General features: G+C 56.7%; 1 protein-coding gene across 1 annotated transcript in view; it reads left to right on the top strand.

The window, feature by feature from the left end:
- Notch4 (notch receptor 4) overlaps nt 1-14869 on the top strand; it is a 24738-nt gene extending 9869 nt beyond the window's left edge. The window contains exons 12-30 of the mRNA XM_051153567.1: nt 591-756; nt 1668-1813; nt 2069-2248; nt 2748-2865; nt 3089-3176; nt 3729-3879; nt 4326-4510; nt 7243-7495; nt 7709-7821; nt 8645-9168; nt 9583-9966; nt 10063-10238; nt 10660-10885; nt 10996-11065; nt 11152-11290; nt 12826-13121; nt 13364-13511; nt 13938-14035; nt 14193-14869. Coding sequence (XP_051009524.1) covers nt 591-756; nt 1668-1813; nt 2069-2248; nt 2748-2865; nt 3089-3176; nt 3729-3879; nt 4326-4510; nt 7243-7495; nt 7709-7821; nt 8645-9168; nt 9583-9966; nt 10063-10238; nt 10660-10885; nt 10996-11065; nt 11152-11290; nt 12826-13121; nt 13364-13511; nt 13938-14035; nt 14193-14801 — 4070 coding nt within the window. The 3' untranslated portion in view covers nt 14802-14869. The remainder of the gene's footprint in view (nt 1-590; nt 757-1667; nt 1814-2068; nt 2249-2747; nt 2866-3088; nt 3177-3728; nt 3880-4325; nt 4511-7242; nt 7496-7708; nt 7822-8644; nt 9169-9582; nt 9967-10062; nt 10239-10659; nt 10886-10995; nt 11066-11151; nt 11291-12825; nt 13122-13363; nt 13512-13937; nt 14036-14192) is intronic.
- Nucleotides 14870-15473: the final 604 nt, after the last annotated feature.

Raw genomic sequence — 15473 nt, 5'->3', positions numbered from 1 at the left:
CTCCAGTCTGAGCCAGCCAGGTGTTTGGGCAGCTTTTCTGCGTGGTGATGCATGCAGGACAAAGTGGGTATCCTGTGTGTTTATGATAAGACACAGGCCAGCGCTGCCAGAAACATCTCAGACTCATGCTGTGCTTCATTGTGAATTAGTTTTTGGTCGTCGTGTGTTAGGAAAGTTTTACTGTTGCCAGAACTTTGCAATTATGAGCCCCGTGTCTCTCTGTGGGAGCATACACCACCACCCAACTGCGACTGAGAATGAGAGGCTTTGATGAGGAGGTGTGGGCAGAGCTGACCCCAAGAGCAGGGCAGGGCAAAACAAACCAGGCAGCGTGCTGAGAGGGAGAGAGTGACCCACACAAAGGCTGGAAGGGAAACAGCTTCACCCGGGGAGCTTCTGGAGACCCAGAGCCCTGGGAGAAACAGGCCAAGGCCGTAGGAAAGACAGTATCCCTAAATCAGTAGAGACCAAAGAGAGGACAGGTGCGTGGACAACGAGAAAGTCACACCTGGGAGGTGGCCCTTGACCCTTCGGGACATAAAGGGACTTTTTTTCCTCTCAGACTCATCCCCCCAAACCCCTATCCACAGGCCAGCTTTGTGAAGTTCCCTTGTGCACCCCCAACCTGTGCCAACATGAGCGTGAGCGCCAGTGCCGAGATCAGGAAGACAGAGACCGCTGCCTTTGCCCTGACGGAAGCCCCGGCTGTGTCCCTGCCAAGGACAACTGCACCTGCCACCACGGCCACTGCCAGAGGTAACACCGTCCAGCCTTCTGTCCTGCCCTCCTCCCCATCAGCCCCGGCCAAGACAGACAGCATGGGCGGATGGGGGGGTGGGGGGGGGCGGATGGGGGTGGAGTGACCAACGGCAACAGGAAGGAGATGGCACACTTCCTTGGGAAAGTGAGGAAGAGGGCACGGCTGAGGAGTGGCGCCTAAGGAGGGGAAAGCCTGGGCATCATGACGGTGGCAGAGGACTGGAGGGTCAGAGCAGAGGGAAGAGTGTGAACACCAGGGCTGCTTGGTCTCTCCTTACATAAACTTCTACTGGGCATCCCAACACAGAGCGAGCCACCTGTGTTAGCACATGCCTGTAACCCACGCAAAGGCGGATGGGTCCACAGCCAATGCCACACTCGGCTATAGAGTGATTTTTGGAGGCTAGCCTGGATTATAGGAGACCCTGGAGAGAAAGTGATGGGAGAAGGGAAAAGAGAGAGGAGGAGGAGGAGGAAGGGTGGGGAGGTCAGTTGGTAGAGTGCCTCATCCACAGATACACAGTAATTTGGAAGCCAGACTAGACTACCTAAAAAAAAAAACCCTTCCCCCCCCCCTTTTTTTTCTTTCATTCTTTCTTTTTCTTTTTCTTTTTGGCTCAAACTCACAGAGATCTGCATGTTTCTGCCTCCCAAGTGCTGGAACTAAACACATGTGCCACCATGTCCAGCTGAGACCCCTTTAAAAAATAAAATGGAGTGGGGCTGAAGACATGGCTCTGTGGTTAAGAGCACTGACTGCTCTTGTAGAGGGCGGGGGTTTGATTCCCATAATCTACATGGTGGCTCACACCATCTGTACCTCCAAGTCAGAGGATCCAACGTCCTCTTCTCTCTTAAGCAGGGAGGGAAAGAAACAGACTCTTTCTTTCCTTTGTCTTTATGATCAGATCCTTGTGTGTGTGTGATGTGGGCTGGACTGGGCCAGGATGCGAGACAGAGCTTGGGGACTGCATCTCCTCGCCCTGTGCCCACGGGGGGACCTGCCACCCACAACCGTCTGGCTACAGCTGCACCTGCCCCACAGGCTACATGGGTGAGTCTCTGCCTATACCATATAAGCTCCAGCCTATAGCCCCACAAGCCCAAGTGTGGCTGTGAGCTCTGTGGGGGAAAGTGTGGGTTGCGGAGGGGGGAGGGGCACAGGTGGCTCTTGGGAGGTAGAAGGGAGAAGTTGGATGGGACAGGGGATTATAGGATGGAGTGAGGAAGAAAATGGAAAGCATTAAGCAAGAAGGGAGTGGGGGGGGGGGGAGAACCTTACATTTTCAGAGCTCACCTGTTCCCTCAGGGCTGACCTGTGGCGAGGAGGTAACAGTCTGTCACTCAGAGCCCTGTCTCAATGGTGGCTCCTGCAGCACCAGTCCTGATGGCTATTTCTGCAACTGCCTGCCAAGCCACACCGGCTCCCGCTGCCAGACTGTGGTCGACCACTGTGTGGCTGGTGAGTCCTGGGTCCTAACCAGAGTAGGTGACAGGGGCTGGTCCCAGGGTGTGACATTGCCTTGGAATTTTACCTGGGGGCTGGGGATTCAGTTGCAGAGGGCATGCCTAGCTTCCAGGAAGACTTAGAATCAACATTCTATACCATATGGTGGTGCTCACCTGTAACCCCAGCTCTCCTTCTGGAGACAGAAGCAGAGGGTTAGGAGTTCAAGGTCATCCTTGGCTTATATGCCCAGGTCACCTAGATTAGAGGTTGAGAAATGGCTCAGAGGGTCCAGCCCTTGCTGCCAAGCCTAAAGACTAAAGTTCAGCCCCCAGGACCCCCGCTGTAGAAGAGAACCGACCTCCCCCCCAAAATTGACCTCTCACTTCCATGTGCCCATTGTGGCACACACACAACCCCACCATGTGAGTAACAGTAACTTTTATTGCTGGGAGGTACACATCCTCTGTGTCGCATGTGACCAAGTCACGGGCTAGATCACAGGCATGGAACCCAGCCCCTCATGGACTCCTTTCCCCAGCCTCATGCCTCAATGGGGGTACCTGTGTGAACAAGCCGGGCACGTTCTTCTGCCTCTGCGCCACTGGCTTCCAGGGGCTGCGCTGTGAGGAAAAGATCAAACCCAGCTGTGTGGACAGGTGAGCATGGTGTGAGACCCCCCCACACACAAGAGGAGCAAAGGCACCCTCAGCCCCCCCCCCCCCCCCGCCTCTCCGGTTCCTTGAGCTCTGTGCCATCCCTGCTCTGGCTGCCCCTCCCCCACCCAGCCAGCCTTCCATCTCCCCACAACCATACTTGTTACCCTGCATTTGCCCCATCTCCCAGACCTTCTTCCTGCCATGTCACCTCTGTCTTGTCCAGCCCCTGCAGGAACAAGGCAACCTGCCAAGACACACCTCAGGGTGCTCGCTGTCTCTGCAACCCTGGCTATACAGGAAGCAGCTGCCAGGTGAGACACAATAAGACAGACTTGTCAAGTGGGAGAGGCTGGAGTAGGGGGTCCTGGGGACAGATGTCCACATGAAGGGACAGACGGACGGATGCCCAGGGGTTAGCATCTCACGTGGGTGTGGGGTGGAAAACAAGGGAAGCATGGTGCGAGCAGCTGTACACAGCTGTAATCCCAACACTCAGGAAGCAGAGGCAGAGAGATCAGGAGTTCAAGGGCAGCCTGAGCTACACGGCAAGTTTGAGACCATCCTGGGGGAGATGAGACTTTCTCTGTCTCTGTCTCTGTCTCTGTCTCTCTCTCTCTCTCTCTCTCTCTCTCTCTCTGTCTCTCTCTCTCTCTCTCTCTCTCTCACACACACACACACACACACACACACACAGAGCAGAATGAATTTCTGATCCCGAAATGTGATGACAGAAGTCAGCTCGGGTCATTTCTGAACAAGCCATCTTAGTAGCCATCTTGAGGGAGCTACAGTTGGTAGAGGCTCATCTCTAGGTCCCAGAGGCTGAGGGCTTTCCCCTTCTCATAGCTTCTCCCAACTCTCAGACTCTGATAGACTTGTGTGCCCAGAAGCCCTGTCCGCACACTGCCCGATGCCTCCAAAGTGGCCCGTCCTTCCAGTGCCTGTGTCTCCAGGGATGGACAGGCCCCCTGTGTGACCTCCCCTTGACCTGCCAGAAGGCTGCCGTGAGCCAAGGTACCAGGCCCAGGCCCGGGGTGGTGGGGGTTGGGCTGGGGGCAGTGAGAGGGGTGGGACGGGGAGGGGAGGGGAGGAGAACAGGGTCCTCCTTTGTCCCAACCCTCAGAGCAGGCACGCACCTTGTGTCAAAGCCAAAACAACCAAGAGAAACTATACTGATTGGTTCTACAATTCAGCCCCACTCTGCTATATAGTCAATACCAACGGCCCAGACAAGACTCAGGTTTAACACAACCACCAGGGCATGCCTCACCTGGAGCCACCCAGTTCTACCGTGGTCAAAATGCCCCTGGACTGAACCAATATAACCCAAGGGCACTGACGTCTCACCTGCCTGTAATGGGATGGGACTCTGTGTCAAGGGGCCTGAGCATCCTTCCACGCAACTTAGATGCACCCCTCCCTCCCTCCCTGTCTGTCTGTCTGTCTGTCTGCCTTCCCAGGCATAGCGGTCTCTGCCCTGTGCCAGAACGGAGGCCTCTGTGTGGACAGGGGCTCCTCCTACTTCTGCCTGTGCCCCCCTGGATTCCAAGGCAGGCTGTGTGAGGCTGCTGTGAATCCCTGCGAGTCCCAGCCTTGCCAGCAGGGGGCCACCTGTGTGGCTCAGCCCACCGGCTACCTCTGCCAGGTAAGAGCTCCAGGGGAGTAGAGATGAGACAACACAACAGGAGGAGGCCGGTAAGAACCTAGTTTACCCAGGCCTCTCTTTAACCCAGGCATCCAACCACCCACTAAGTCAGGCCACCCACCTCTTGTCTTTCCCCTTGCTCTCCTTCCGACCTGGATACCTACATCGAACTCCTACCATCTCTTCCTCCACGTTTGTCCTTGCCCTGGTTCAGCCTTTACCCCACTGCCAAGAGGAAGCTGACCCCCCCCCTCCCTGATTAACATCCTCGTCCGGGATGCCAACTTCTCCCACGGCCCTGCAGTAGGCATCATCCCACCTGTCCCCCACTGTGTCTCAGCCTTTGAGCCTCTCCCCCCATACCCCGCCCTGGCCGCCCCACTGCTGTTCTGCCTCTTCCACTGCACCTGTTCCATTTTTGTCTGAGCTAGGGAGGGCTTCTCCTCAGTGGTCCAGGTCACTATCCAGAAGAGGAAATGCTGGGATTAAAGTACAACCAGCCTAAATCCCGTGTGCAGAAACACAACTTTTCCTGGTCTACAAAATGAATCCAGGACAGCCAAGGCTACACAGTGAAACCCTGTCTCAAAAACCAAAAACCAAAACAAAACAAAACAAAAAAAGCAACAACAAAAACCCACAACTTTTTATATAATTTATTTTTATGTGCATTGGTGTTTTGCCTGCCTGCATGCGCGCCTGTGTGAGGATGTCAGATCTTGGAGCTACATACAGTTGTGAGCTGACATGTGGGTGCTGAGAACTGAACTTGGGTCCTCTGAAAGAGCAGCCAGTGTTCTTACCTGCTGAGCCATCTCTTGTGTTCTCCTAGCCTATCCCTAGCTTTGTAGTCCCCATCTCCAACTTTTTATTTTCAATTACGTGTGTGACTATCCATGTGTGGGTGTGTGCATAACGCTGGTGCCTACCAAAGCCAGAGGCACCCAACGTCCTTGGAGCTGCAGTTACAGGCCGTTGTGCATTAACCTATGTGGGTGCCAGGAACTGAACTTAGGCCCTCTGTCAAAGCAGTATGTGGTTTTGTGGTTTTATTGTTTTGTTTGTTGTTTGGAGATAGGGTTTCTCTGTGTAGCCTTGGCTGTCCTGGAACTCACTTGTAGACCAGGCTGGCCTCGAGCTCACAGAGATCCACCTGCCTCTGCCTCTTGAGTGTTAGGATTAAAGGTGTGCGCCACCACAGGCCAGCTTGCCTTTATGCTTTTTTGTTGTTGTTGTTTGTTTATTTGTTTTGGGTTTTTGTTTGGTTGGTTTTGGTTTTTTTAGATTTATTTATTATGTATACAGTATTCTGCCTTCAGGCCAGAAGATGGCACCAGATCTCATTATAGACAGTTGTGAGCCACCATGTGATTGCTGGGAATTGAACTCATGACCTTTGGAAGAGCAGTCAGTGCTCCTAACCTCTGAACCATCTCTCTAGCCCCATGGTTTGGTTTTGTTTTTTTGTTTGTTTTTGTTTTTTGGTACAGTGTTTCTCTTTGTAGCCTGGCCTCGAACTCACAGAGCTCCACCTGTCTCTGCCTTCTCCTAGCTGCTTTTGTGTTCTTAACAGCTGAGCCATCTCTCCAGCTCTCTCCACCCTTTTCTTATTCCTTCCTTTCTTTCTGAGGCAAGGTGTTGCATAGCCCAGGCTGGCCCTGAGCTCACTATGTTACTTTGGACAACCTTGAACTCTCCTGCCTCCACCTAGTCAGAGCCGGAGTTGTAGGTATACACCCACCCCCACACCTACTTTAGACAGTTCTGGGGATGGAACCCAGGACCATGCGCAACCTAGGCCAACACTCTACCCATTTAGCTATGCATCGCGGCACCACACCTAACCCTCACGAACACAAGTGAGTCCTCATTAGTGAGTCTCTGTGAGTCCTCATGAAAGTCCCTCCTCCAAAGGCTTCTGGACCTCCACACATTCCTGCGGCTCTCTGGGCTACCCTCTGGGTTCTCCCTGACTCCCACAGAAGCCACAGTGTGCCTGTGGGCAGAGCCAGTCTTCCTTTGATCCGTCTGACAGGGCTTATGTGACTTGCAAAAGTCCCTTCACCTTTCTACGGACTGGCTCATTATTTGTGGAGGGAGGACGACTTGAGATGAGTATTTCTTTGCAGGCTTTAAGGGGATGGGTTAAGGTTATGCACACAGATTACACAATCAACACCAGCCATCCCTCTCTCCTGGTTAAGCCTCAGAGAAACAGGGATGAACTTTAATCTTCCCCTTATCTGTACCACCTGGCTGGCTGGGGCACGGCTTAGTCAGAAAGCACCCGCCCCACAAGCCTGAAGACCTGAGTTCAGATCCTGATAGCTCACGCCTGTCATCCCAGGGCCTTCGAGGCAGAGACGACAGGAAAAGCCTGGCCTAAGTGGCAAAGTTCCCAGCCCTGTCTCAAACAAAAGGCAGAGGGGCAGACCGTGCCACACCATGCAAGCACACACACAAGTGCATGCATGACACAAGTGGGTAATTGCCGGCTGCCTACGAATCAATGTATAACATATAGGGAAAGGCCGGAGGGTAAGCTGGGTAGGGAGAGAGGTGTTTCCCAGAATGAGGCAATGCTAACTGGTCATATTGTTTGGGGCTAAGGACTAAGCTCTCTTGTTGAACAATTGTCTGCCCTGTAATGGGTGAGGAGTTCAGCTGCTGCGGTGTGGAAGGGTAGCAGGCCACCCTGAGCTCTGCTCACCTACTGGCTCCTGTACCTCCAGTGTGCCCCGGGCTACGAAGGACAGAACTGCTCAAAAGTACAGAACGCTTGTCAATCCCAGCCCTGCCACAACGAGGGAACCTGCACCCCGACACCTGGAGGTTTCCACTGTGCCTGCCCTCCAGGCTTTGTGGGGCTGCGCTGTGAGGGGGACGTGGACGAGTGTCTCGACCAGCCTTGTCACCCCACAGGCACTGCAGCCTGCCACTCTTTAGCCAGTGCCTTCTTCTGCCAGTGTCTGCCTGGGTACACAGGTAAGGACTGGAGTCTCTGGGCCACGTCTAAGACCAGGAAAACCCAGGTGGTCCCTTCCCAACAGACAGCCACGTCTCCTCACCCTCTGCCCTACACCTCTCCCCAGAGAAGTCCTCAGCATCCTCTTGCTCACACACTGTGTGCTGAACCAACTGTCAGGAGTAAGTCATGAGAGAAGCCGTGTGTCCCCTCCAATCTCACCCCCAACACAGGCCAGCGGTGTGAGGTGGAGACAGACCTCTGCCAGAGCCAGCCTTGCTCCAATGGAGGGTCCTGTGAGGTCACAACGGGACCGGCCCCTGGCTTCACTTGCCGCTGCCCACAGGTAAGTGCTGCAACAGCCATTTCTCTACCTCCCGACACTGATGAGAACATCGGCAAAGCCAGAACCTTGAGTCAAAACTGCTGGCGAGGGCCTACGCTCACCCTTGTGAGCGGCTCTCAGAAACAGCCAGAGGGCCGGGTGTGGTGGTGCACGCCTTTAATCCAAGCACTCAGGAGGCAGAGGCAGGTAGATCACTGTGAGTTCGAGGCCAGCCTGGTCTACAAAGTGAGTCCATAACATCCAAGGCTACACAGAGAAACCCTGTCTCGAAAAAAGCAAAAAAACCAACCCTTCCCAGAACAGCTTTGGACAAGATCTTTGAGTTACTCTGTGTGGGTGAGGAGCTCAGGAGCAGGAAGCTGGCAGAAGCCTTGGCTTGTGACAACAGGTTATACCTTTCTTCCTCATCCACTCAAGAGCCAAGCATGAGAATCATGATAGTAATCATACATTTCCTCCAAGTCTGCCTTCTTCCTGTTTACCCTGGGAAGGGAGAGCATGTGACCCATCACCAAGGATCAAAATGACACAGTGAGCTGTCAACCGCACCAGGGGGTTAATCTCCGACTTGTACCCTGAAACCCCGCGCATGACTGCATAGCCCCACTTCACCCACTGCCCCCAACTGCAGTATGCCAGTGTGCGGGGTGAGCAGGGGCCGGCGCTGCAGCAGCCTTCACAGCTGACTTGACACTCTCTGAGGTCTCTTTTACATATGTATACACACACGACAGTCTAGACCCCTCCGTGCCATGTTGTCCCAGTGTGCTTCTGGGAAGAATAACGTGAGGTCCTTTTGCGTCCTCTCTTCTCTCTGCCACAGGGTTTTGAAGGCCCCACCTGCAGCCACCGAGTCCCTTCCTGCGGCACCCATCATTGTCACCACGGAGGCCTGTGTCTGCCCTCCCCTAAGCCAGGCTCCCCACCCCTCTGTGCCTGCCTCAGTGGCTTCGGGGGCCCTGACTGTCTGACACCTCCAGCTCCACAAGGTTGCGGGCCCCCTTCACCCTGCCTGCACAACGGCAGCTGCTCTGAGACCCCTGGGCTGGGCAACCCCAGCTTTCGGTGTTCCTGCCCCCCTGACTCCCCAGGGCCCCGGTGTCAGAGGCCAGGGGCAAATGGGTGTGAGAACCGAGGTGGCGATGGGGCCTGTGATGCTGGCTGCAGTGGCCCAGGGGGGAACTGGGATGGAGGGGACTGCTCCCTGGGGGTCCCTGACCCCTGGAAGGGCTGTCCCCCCAACTCCCAGTGCTGGCTTCTTTTTCGGGATGGGCGGTGCCACCCGCAATGTGACTCTGAGGAGTGTCTGTTTGATGGCTTTGACTGTGAAATCCCTCCAACCTGCAAGTGAGTGAGCCGGGAGCCGGGGAATGAGGGGTGGCATGGGGGTGGAGGTGGGGAGCCAGGGGATGACCAGCATTGGGCTCCAGGAAGTTTCCATGCTATCTATGTAAGACTCCCCGGTTCCGAGCCAGAAGAATGGAGTGACAGACACTGAGGGGCGTGGCCTTTGTCTGACTCCTGAGAGCTCTAAGGCCTCAGGCCTCAGCCCTTCTACCATAGAATACCTCCCATGGCAACCACACCCCCAAGAGAAAGGGTTTGGGACCCTCTTGCTGGGAGAGGGACATGGACAGAATCAGCAGACACCAGGGTGCTTGGCCACCATCCTTAGCAACCAGAGGCAGTAGGGTGGCAGTAATCTCTGTGAAGAGGGTGAGATCTGAGGGGAACCCTGAGTGCCCTCTCCTCTGCCCACAGCCCAGCCTACGACCAGTACTGCCAAGATCACTTCCACAATGGACACTGTGAAAAGGGGTGCGACAGCGCTGAGTGTGGCTGGGATGGGGGTGACTGCAGGCCAGCAGAGGGAGACTCAGAGTGGGGGGCCTCCCTGGCCCTGCTGGTGGTGCTGAGTCCCCCAGCGTTGGATCAGCAGCTGCTGGCCCTGGCGCGAGTACTGTCCCTGACTCTGAGGGTCGGGCTCTGGGTGAGGAAGGACAGTGATGGCAGGAACATGGTGTTCCCTTATCCTGGGAGCCGCGCTAAGGAGGAGCTGAGTGGAACTCGGGATCCCTCTTCCTGGGAAAGACGAGCCCCTCACACCCAGCCCCTGGGCAAGGAGACAGACTCCCTTGGTGCTGGGTGAGCAAGAGACGGAGGAGGGGAGGGGTCAACATGAGCAGGACAACAGGAGCAGGGACTGGACAGAGGTCGCTGAAGTGCCTTCCTTCCCCACAGGTTTGTGGTGGTGATGGGAGTGGATCTGTCCCGCTGTGGTCCAGACCTCCCTGCATCCCGCTGCCCCTGGGACTCTGGGCTCCTGCTACGCTTCCTCGCAGCGATGGCCGCAGTGGGAGCCTTGGAGTCCCTCCTTCCTGGGCCCTTGCTGGCTGCTCACCCTCAAGCAGGGACCAGTAGGTGACCCCCACCACTTCCGTTGACCTTTTGCTCATGCCATCTCTGGTAGAGCTCAAACTTTGTACTAACCTCTAGCATACTTCTACAACCAACCTTGGGTCCCGTCCCAGCCTATAAAAGAATAGAAACTCGCGGGCGCTGGTGGTGCATGCCTTTAATCCTAGCACTCGGGAGGCAGAGGCAGGTGGATCGCTGTAAGCTCGAGGCCAGCCTGGTCTACAAAGTTAGTCCAGGACAGCCAAGGCTACACAGAGAAACCTTGTCTTGAACCCCCCCTCCAAAAATGAAAGAATAGAAACTCGTCATAACATACCCCGCGGGCTCTCCTCTAAGCCTTTTATCATTGACACGTTTAAGCTGTGTGACAGGTGAGGAAACTGAGGCAGGCTACACCACTGGCTGTCTTTCTCCCACCAGGGACCCCTGCTGACCAGCTCCCCTGGCTTGTCCTGTGTTCACCAGTAGTCGGGGTGCTTCTCCTGGGCCTTGGGGCTCTTCTTGTCCTCCAGCTCATCAGGAGGCGACGGCGGCGGCAAGAGCACGGGGCCCTGTGGCTGCCCCCTGGTTTCATTCGGAGGCCTCGGACACAGCAGGCACCCCACAGGCGGAGGCCCCCCCTGGGCGAGGACAGCATCGGTCTCAAGTGAGACTTCTGCAGGCCTGGAACTGAGGGAAGGGAGTGGCTGACGTGCTATGAAGTTCTACTGCGGAAGTGTGGATGTGCTAACCCGTGTAACCTCCACACCCATCCAGGGTGCTGAAGCCAGAGGCACAAGTGGATGAGGACGGAGTGGCCATGTGCCCAGGCCCTGAGGAAGAGGAGGTGAGCCAGGTGACGCCGCTGGGATGGGAATGGTGCAGAGATGCCGATGGAGAGGCACCTCAGCTGTCCCTTGCTGTCACCCCAAGGCTGAAGAACCGGCCTCGGGCACCAAGTGCCAGCTCTGGCCACTGAGCAGCGGCTGTGGAGAACTCCCCCAGGTCGCCATGTTGACACCTCCACAGGAGTGTGAAGTGGAGGTTCCGGACGTGGACTCCTGTGGACCTGGTACCCAACCAACCTAGACCAAAGCCTATTAGTGTCCAAACGGGAGCACTCAGAAGTGTGACTATGGGAGCAGGGACCCCAGACAGAACAGAGCCGTCTGGGGATCTGTGAGTCAAACTCCCGGCCAGCTGAGGTGCTGAGGAACATAAGCAACCCTCTAGACCAGTGTGGCTCAGGTTCAAGCCTGAGAACCTTTGAGAGTCAAAGCCTTCCTGTCCTGTTACTGACGAGAAAACTGGAGCTAACTCAAGAGCCTGACTTGGTGGCGCACACCTTTAGTCCCAGTGCTGGGAGGCAGAGGCAGGCAGATCTGTAAAAGGAACCTTTATTTGATCATTTCAAGTGCTCGGGAGGCAGAGGCAGGTGGATCGCTGTGAGTTCGAGGCCAGCCTGGTCTACAAAGTGAGTCCAGGATGGCCAAGGCTACACAGAGAAACCCTGTCTCGAGAAAAAAAAAAAAAGTGTTGTCTTGGAGGTTTACTGCCTCCTTCTGCTAACGTAGGCCTAGTCCTGGAACCTAGGCCTAGTCCTGGAAGCTTTGAGCCTCGGTACAATCTAACCTAGGCCCAGAATGTTCCAGCCTCTGGGACTTACTGCTTAGTGACCTCACCCTTTCCTGTTCTTTCTGAGCTCTGGGCCGGCTGGTTCATCTCAGCTGTTCTGGCTCAAACTCCTCTCCCAGCTGATTTGTTTAATCTGGCTTTGCTCTTGGCCCCTGAATTGCTCTGCTTGGCCTGGAACTAACTCTAGCAATCTGCTCTGATCCCCTGCATCCTTCTCGTCCTCTGGTTCGTTCTGTCGTCACCTGTGTCTGGCTTGTTCCTTCTCTGCAACCTGTCTTTCTGCTGCTCTCCTAGCAAAACTGCCTCCCACCCACCCCCCGCCCCGCCCTGCCCTCGAGAGCTGGGTGTGTCCTAGTCTGTCAAATCTTCTCTGATTTGTCACTTATTCTGCCACTCAATTAGACATCACTTTCAAACATGGGTGCTTCCTTCTACAAACTAACTTTACCTCCCTTGTTTGGCATTAAAGGTGTGTAACCATATGCCTGGACCTAAGCTTTTCTTTACCTGGAACTCACTCTACACCAGGCTGGCCTTGAACTCATCGGCTTGCCTCTGTCTCCTGGATTATGCGTGTCTGTATTCCAGCCGGATCACACAGACCTAGAAGGTCTTGATGAGATCTCTCGCCAGAGCAGCCATGTTCTCAGTCAACATTCCTCTACACAGAGCTCTGAGTTGGAGGCCAGCCTGGTCTACAGAGTGAGTTCCAGGACAGCCAGGGCTACACAGAGAAACCCTGTCGAAAGACAGACAAACAGACACACACACACACACACTAAATCAAGAACCAAAGCTTGGCTGGCATAGTGGCACATGCCTTTAGTCCTAGCAGGAAGGTTTTAGGAGAGCCGAGACAGCCTGCTCTAGTGAGTTCCAGGACAGTCAGGGCTACATAGTGAGACCTGTCTCAAGCCCCACCCCACCCCCAAAAGTCAGAGTTTGGCTGAGACGGCTGCGATTCTCCCACAGATGGGGTGACACCCCTGATGTCAGCGGTCTTCTGTGGGGCAGTGCCACCCACCACTGTACAGGGCCCGTGGCTGGGAAGTCCTGAAGCCTGGGAGCCACTGCTGGACAGAGGGGCCTGGCCGCAGGCTCACGCTGTGGGCACTGGAGAGGCCCCGCTGCACCTGGCTGCCCGGTTCTCTCGGCCAACTGCTGCCCGCCGCCTCCTGGAGGCTGGAGCCAACCCCAACCAGCCCGACCGGGCAGGGCGCACCCCACTTCACACAGCCGTGGCTGCTGACGCTCGGGAGGTCTGCCAGGTCAGCACACACCGGGGTCTCTAAAGGAAGTAAGAGTAACCTTACAAGAAAAATGGAGAGGCCTTCTGTGGTGTTTGACAAGGAGGAAACTGAGACTGACACCTGAAAGATGAAGGTGGCAGGCAGCGACTGGCGGCAGGGCTGCAGGGCCTGCAATCCCAGCTCTGGGGAGGTGGCGGCACACAGATCTCTGAGAGGGGCCTGACCTAGCCCAGGGGTCACAGGCCCTTCTGTCTCCCCAGCTCCTGTTGGCCAGCAGGCGGACTGCTGTGGACGCGCGCACAGACGACGGGACTACACCTCTGATGCTGGCTGCCAGACTGGCCGTGGAGGACCTGGTTGAAGAACTGATCGCAGCGCGCGCAGATGTGGGAGCCAGAGATAAAAGGGGTATGGATGGGGACGGTGGGCAAAGCGGGAGTGAGGTAAGGTTCAAACAAAGTACAAGCGTAGCTCCTGCGCTGTGGCAGTATGGAGAGCTAGTTTCCCCATCACCGTCAACTACACATCTTGCCCCAGTCCGGGAAACCGGTGGAAGTATCGGCGGGAAAGGGATGAAAATGCCCGGGTCCCACCGACCCAGAACAATACCCATTGTCCCACTCGGGCGCCCATGACGTCACCAGGGCAACGCTTGCGGCCGACTGTCGGTTGCCAGGGCAACGCTTCCCGCCTCTGACGAACCCAAGGAGCTCTCCCTTCCTCTTCCCCCACCCCCCATGCCACCCCAAACCCAAGGACAGAGCCCGTGGGAAACTGAAACTAGGCGTCTGGACCCCCAATTGCGGAGTAACCGGCTCCCACGTCATCCCCTAGGGAAAACCGCACTGCACTGGGCCGCCGCTGTGAACAACGCCCGAGCCGCCCGCTGCCTCCTCCAGGCTGGAGCTGATAAAGATGCCCAGGACAGCAGGGTGAGCGCACGCCAGCAGCCTCCCCACACAACAAGCTAAAAAGCATGGGAACCCAGCAAGCTCGGAGGGGGCGGGGCCCAGCGTCTGGCGGGAGGGCAGCCGGTGGGCGGGGACTCTGACAGCCCCGCCCCCGGGCTTCCGGGTCTCCGCCCCGCAGGAGCAGACGCCGCTGTTCCTGGCGGCGCGCGAAGGTGCCGTGGAAGTGGCGCGGCTGCTGCTGGAGCTCGGGGCGTCCCGAGGGCTGCGGGACCAGGCCGGGATGGCCCCGGGAGACGTGGCCCGCCAGCGCAGCCACTGGGACCTCCTGACGCTGCTGGAGGGGGCGGGGCCGCCCGTGCCCGAGGCCCGCGCGCGCGCCGCGTCGGGGGGCGGGGCCGCGCCGCGCTGCCGCACGCAGTCGGCGGGAGCGCGCCCGCGCGGGGGGGGCGGGGCCTGCCTGCAAGCTCGCGCCCGGTCCGTGGACCTGGGCGCGCGCGGGGCCGCGGCGTACGCGCGCAGCCGGAGCCGGTCGGCCAGCTCCGGGGGCCCTTCCTTGCGCGGCCGCAGGTTCTCCGCGGGCTCCCGTGGGCGGCGCGGGGCCGGGGCGTCCCAGGGCGACCGGCCTCGCGACTGGGTGGCCCTGGAGGCCTGCGGCTCCGCCCGTGGTGCGCCGATCCCGCCTCCCAGCCTGACCCCGTCCCCAGAACGCGGATCCCCTCAAGTTGCGTGGGGTTTCCCGGCCCAACAAGAGGTGCCCTTAAACTCGGGTGGAAGGAATCAAAGCTAGGCGGCTCCGTGGAGGGACGGAAGTGGCACGTGGTCTGGTGGAAGACTCCAGACTTGTAAGGCCAAAATAAGCATTATGCCCGCTTGTCTTCCCCGGAGAGTGTGTACAGCGCGGTGTGTAGGATGCCGTGCTTTTTCCTGGAAAATAGTGCAGCTGCAAGAGGGCAGAACGGATTTTGAGAATCCCTAAACAGGAATCAAGAACTGTGGGCAAATTGAGTGTAGAATGTTTCTCACGCCGGGTGGTGGTGGCGCACACGCCTTTAACAACCCCCCCCCCCCCCCGCACTCCGGAGGCAGGGGCAGGCGGATCTCTGTAAGTTCAAGGCCAGCCTGGTCTACAAAGCGACTCCAGGAAAGGCAGGGCTACACAGAGAAACCCTGTCTCAAAAAGCCAAAACCAACCAAAAAAAGAATGTTTCTCGTGCATGGTCTCCCAAAGTGCCAGTTATCTGGCAAATATTTATTCAGCGCTTACTACGTGCTGGGGTGTGTGGACGGTGAAAGGTAACGAGTGGCCCCCTCCAGCTGATGACCCTTGCCTTCCCTCTGCCTCCCCCACAAGAACCCCAAACTCATGAATAATAAAGCTGATTTGAAGTGTTACTTTATTTGTCTCAGGGACTGGAGGGTGAGAGAGAGATGGAAAGAGCGCATAGTGTTTCAGGAATTT

Source organism: Acomys russatus, chromosome 11 (assembly GCF_903995435.1).
Source record: "Acomys russatus chromosome 11, mAcoRus1.1, whole genome shotgun sequence".
Taxonomy (NCBI): domain Eukaryota; kingdom Metazoa; phylum Chordata; class Mammalia; order Rodentia; family Muridae; genus Acomys; species Acomys russatus.
This window is presented reverse-complemented; position numbering and strand designations above follow the sequence as displayed.